The following is a 5,499-nucleotide window of genomic DNA, read 5'->3' as shown; positions in this document are numbered from 1 at the left end:
TTCACATCCATACTTGATATATATCATTTGGTTGTGTTAATATACGTTATCAATGATGGATTTGGTTATGATATATGTAATGAAAGTTGTCTTAGTTCTATATTAATATAATTAATAAACGAGATTGCTTGGAATACCTTTTGGATATGATAGTAAATTTTTGAGCTCATGAGGTTATATAATGACATGTGGTCCAAGTAAAAGATTGTTGAATTATATAGACGTCACATATAAAATAAGAAAATTACATGTAATTATTGACTATTATAGGAGCTTAGCCAAAATCGACAGTGATCTAAAGGGTTATTGGGCATTAATTATTAAACAAAGTATAAGTCGAATATGTGTAGATACTTTAGTAACTAATTTCTAATAGATAATAGTCTAATTAGAAATTAAGGTTAATGTGCAAAAGCTATATGTTAAAATTATGGTTTCCAAATTACACATACGTAACTTTTCTAATATCTCATATTTAGAAAGGAAAGAGAATCACCTCTTGTTAAATACTTGTATTAATTTAGAAGATAAAAAATATAAGATTTCGAAGATTTCAATATATTAATGGATTTAAGTATACTTTTGCATCTACCTTTTTACTCTTGATGATCTTACATGATAGATCCGAATTTATTTGTTATATCAAATTTTAAAGTTCTAACATGCTCCCGATTTACTTATACCGAGTTCCCCAATGAAATAAAAATTAATGAAGGCCTATTTTTCTTTTTTCTTTTTTATTTGTTCATAACACGTTAAATAAATTTTAAAAAAAAAACTATTTATATGAAATGAATGCTTTAAATTTAAGGTTATCGTACAGACTGATATACCAACAATATATTATATACATTATTTTTTTTCATTTATGATTTTTATTGAAAACATAAAGTAAGGAGAGGATACTCCTATTTTGGATGCCAAAATTCTCCACCGGAAAATGATTACAGGGTTAGTTTTTCTCTCTCTTTTTAAGTTAATTATTGGGGTTATTTTTTGAAGGATATAAGTACCCAATATATGATTACTTAATCTCGTAATGATTGGATTAGTAGAATATAAACTATATTAGAGTCCAACACCACTTACCACCTCTTATAGGACTTGGACTGAGGAGAAATGAAGGTCGATTCACTTAAAGAGGTTAACAGTCAAAATAGGGACAATAGGATATGTCGATCAATATGTAATTTTAGGGTGTTGGCCATCGATCCCTTCTTCCTTGTTCATCAGGTTATTTATAGGAGAGGTCTTTTTATCTATTAGCGTGATGTGGTGGGATAAGCGTTCAATCCCGCTAAATGTGCAAAGGATAATTATGAACCTATATCATGGGACTCATTCTACTATGTTTTAAATCAGTTGAGGGTGTTATGCCTAAATGGGCTCATTATAGCCTTACAAGTGTGTTTCTAATTCATTTTAAATGGGCTCATTTTAACCCTTGAGACTCGAACTTTGTCCCAATCAGCCCCGAACACCTAGAATTTATTTTAAAATGTTTCTGATTCGTCTTAAATGAACTGAAATTGTTTTTAATCACTTAGTATTGATATGAGTAATGAATAATTGATGCTCAAAATTGCAATTGAAGTGGTAGTTAATTTGAGTTACTTCGACAATAAATGTTGTACTTTATATTTAGATTCAACAATCGAGTCAAGTGTGAGCATATTTTTACTGAAGAAAAAACAACTAATAAACTAATGATAGATATTTATTCTAATAATTAAACCAAGAAAGTATGCAACTAAGTACGGGGTAGGCAATCATCATTGGGTAGGGACCAAGGGCCCAGAATTTGAAGTGGAAGTTGAGTGCTCGAATATATTAATATCGAAAATACTCGTAATTTCAAGTACAAGATATTTTTGAATACCAAATTAATCTTGACGTTTGAAACAAAATTTGCATTTAGTAAAGTTATTAAGTAGTCTTAAATGAGTTACAAAAATATGAGATCAAAATAATACTACTATGTCTATACAAAATCAAGACCAGATGTACTTGCAACAAACTAAAACCTCTGCTTGTATGCTGCAACAGAGGCTTCATCAACTTTACTTTTACTATGTTCACAAAAAGCAATTTATTGTACAGATACAACGTGTGCACATAATATAGATCACTCCGTTCATTTTCATTAAGACACCAAGATCACACACACACACACACACATCTCCATTCCCTTCTTTGGACCACATATATATTTTACATTTACCAGGAAAACAGAAGTAGTTTCTAAAAATCCATAAATACAATTGCTACCGTAAATAATGACTAAATTTCCCTGTACAGTTGATTAAATAGCTAACCATGAAATGAAGCATAGCTGTTGACCAAAGCCAAGGCATTACTTGTCAAATGAGCGATTGTGACAATCTTGGATCTCACAGCAGTCTTTATACTGCCGTTCATGTTTTTCCCTCCAAACCCGTCGGCGCAGGTGTTCTCATCCGTCAAAGCAGCGCTAACCCATGTCTGTATATCGTTAATCATTAGTCCAAAATTGGAGCCTTTAATCTGACCCATCTCGCTGATTGACTTTCTCAGCTCATCTATCGTGTCCTCCAATTCCTCCACGCAATCTTGCATGGCGCCCACCTCTGTAGGCTTCAATCCTTGGCTTTTGGCAAGCTTCACCATCATGGCCGAGGTTGACTTGGCGGTTGAAAGGGTCACGTTTAGGGCTGCATGGGCGATGAGTTGGGGGCTTGTTTGGATCATGCTAGCCTGTGTTAAGAGAGATTCGTAACAAAGTTTAGGGTAAGTCGTTGAACTACAAGATGTTCTGATAAACTCAATGCTAGTTTTAGGGGCAATTTGCCTACCAGCTGAACTTATATTTATCAAGGAACTAAAGGCGACAAGAATGAGAAGGAATCCAAAAGAATTATAAGAGAATGTGCTTGCCATATCTCTTGCTCTTTATTTTTTCTATTTTTTGTTTTTTGTTTCCAAAGAAAAATGAGAGCAACTGGAATGATGAAAATGGTGGAGGCAAAGGCCAGCAATTTATAGGGAAAATGTTACCGCATGTGCATGTGCGTAATTCTCGCATACGTGATGTAATTGGTCCTAACTAGGCTTTAAGGGCCAAGCCTCATTGGAATAATTAGGGACAAGTTGTGTTCACGAGGTAACACAAATCGGGTTACAGTTGAAAACAATAAAATTGATACGATATGGCCCTTTGTCTTTTAGCTAGATATTTTAAAACAAACATGACAAAATTCTGTCGGCTGCGGTTGGATTTTTTAAATTTATCAAATTTCCTTGTATACTTTTTCAAAAAACTAAATCATTAAGCTTTGTTTTTTTTCTTTTACACTTGTATTTGAATATTTAAACTTTTAAAATATATAAAAAATTTAAACTTTTTAAAAAAATAAATAAGTCCCTACTTTTTTTATTTTACATTCAATTAGGTACTTAAATTTTTAAAATACATAAAAAAAAACTTTCAAACTTTTTTAAAAAAATAATTAAGTCCTTTTTTCACTCAATTGGGTATTTTAACTACTCCTAATTTTTTCAGATAAAGTCACCACATGTCACAACCTCAATAGGACATGTAACAAAAATGATAAAAATAAAAATCAATGAAAGTTTATAAAAATATTAAATTTTAATTAAAATATTTAAAAATTAGAATAATTAGAATAATTATAAAATCGTAAAAGAATTTATAAAGAATTTTAAAATTTTATAAAAGTTGTAAAAATTGTAAAATATATAGAAATATAGAAAAAAAATTATAAAATTTTATAAAGTCATAATAAAATTATAAAAAAATAAAGAAATATAAAATTGGAAAAAGACTTATAAAAATTACTGTACTAAAAAAGCATGTCATGCCGTGTTGCGATATATGATAACTTTAATTAAAAAAAACAAGAAGCTGTTATCTTTAACGGTTAAAGTTAATAGTTAAAAGTCTTTTTTATGCATTTTATAATTTTTATGGTATTTATAAAACAATCCTAATTTTTAATAAATTCTAAATATTTTTATTAAAATTAAATATTTTATAAATTTTTTTGATTTTTATTTTTTATAATTTTTTTGTCACATGCCACGCCATGGTTGTTACACAAGTGGCTTTGACTAAAAAAGATCAGGGGTAATTAAATTTAACGATCAACTGTTAAAGTTAATGGTTAAATGGTATTTTTGAAGCATTTAACAGTTCAAGTACCCAATTGGGTGAAAAAATTTAGGAGCTTAATTGCTTTTCTTAAAAAAGTTTGAAGGTATTTTTTATGCATTTTGAAAGATCAAATATACATTGTGTGCAAAAAAATAAAAAACAAAAAAATAGACTTAATTACTTTTTTAAAAAAATTAAACACTTTTTAAAGCCTTAAATCAATATTCTATTATGTTAAATATCTGAATTTACTATGTTGAAAATTTTTAAAACAACATATAAAAATTCAAATAGTGAAACTGATAAAACGAATTCCGATATTAAACCATTCATATGGAATATTCCCATTCTAAGTTACTACTGTTGAATATATATATTTTTTGTTGTTATCATAAAAATAGGTTTTTTTTAACTAATCTAAAATATTAATTAATTATTTAAATGACTTATTCTTTTGATAAAATTCGAAAATAATCTAAAATTTATAATAAAAATTGGTGAAGCCAAAATATTTAGTGCTACCAACATGTCACGTCAGTAATCAGGATAAAAAAAATTAATTTTTTTGTGAAGCCATATAGAATGGCGCCACTTGTATAAATATTAGGGAAATACTACGGTTTTTGAAAAAAATGGAGGGCTTTAAGTAAATTTACCTTTTTAGTAGAGCTAAATAGATTCTAAAGCCCTATTCTGCTGCCTAATTTGCTTTTCCTATTTTTTATTTGTTTTTCATTTTTTTCTTTTTCTACTTTTTTCTAGCCTATTCGTTTTTTTTCCACTAAATAAAATATTATGTTTTAAAATTTTAAATATTATTTTTAAAAACGTTTGAATATATTTAAAAATAATTTTTAAAATTTTTAAAATATACATTAAAAATATTATAAAACAAATAATAAATTTAAAATGTCATATCTTTAAAAATAATATGTTTTAAATTTTTTATAATATTAAAAAGTACATATTTAAAATTTTAAAAAATATATTTAAAGTTTAAGAAATAATATTATAAAAAATTTAAAATATATATTATAATATTATAAAATAAATATAAACAAACAAATAAAAAAATAAGGAAAAGCACGATAGGGTGTTGGAATGTGATGCCAAATTATTTGGCTTCACTAAAAAAAATAACTTCGATGAAAGCCTTTTTATTTTTTCAAAAATTGCAGCATTTTTTTAGTATTTATGTCAGTGGCGTCATTTTAAATGGTTTTGTTAAAAAATTAATTTTTTTATCTTGATTGTTAATTTGATATGTTAGTAGTGCCAAACACTTTAACTTTCACCAATTTTTACGATAGATTTTAGGTTATTTTTATATTTTATAAAAAAATAGATTA

At 27.3% G+C, this 5,499-nt stretch overlaps 1 protein-coding gene across 1 annotated transcript; it reads right to left on the bottom strand.

Annotated features, from left to right (window-relative positions):
• Window positions 1-2,004: 2,004 nt before the first annotated feature.
• LOC107886165 (21 kDa protein) lies at window positions 2,005-3,130 on the bottom strand. The gene has a single exon (XM_016810013.2). The coding sequence runs from the start codon at window positions 2,914-2,916 to the stop codon at window positions 2,311-2,313; it is 606 nt and encodes a 201-aa protein (XP_016665502.1). The 5' UTR covers window positions 2,917-3,130; the 3' UTR covers window positions 2,005-2,310.
• Window positions 3,131-5,499: the final 2,369 nt, after the last annotated feature.

This window comes from Gossypium hirsutum, chromosome A03 (genome assembly GCF_007990345.1).
Source record: "Gossypium hirsutum isolate 1008001.06 chromosome A03, Gossypium_hirsutum_v2.1, whole genome shotgun sequence".
Lineage (NCBI taxonomy): Eukaryota > Viridiplantae > Streptophyta > Magnoliopsida > Malvales > Malvaceae > Gossypium > Gossypium hirsutum.
The sequence above is the reverse complement of the archived record's forward strand: the minus strand, read 5'-3'. Positions and strand labels throughout refer to the sequence as shown.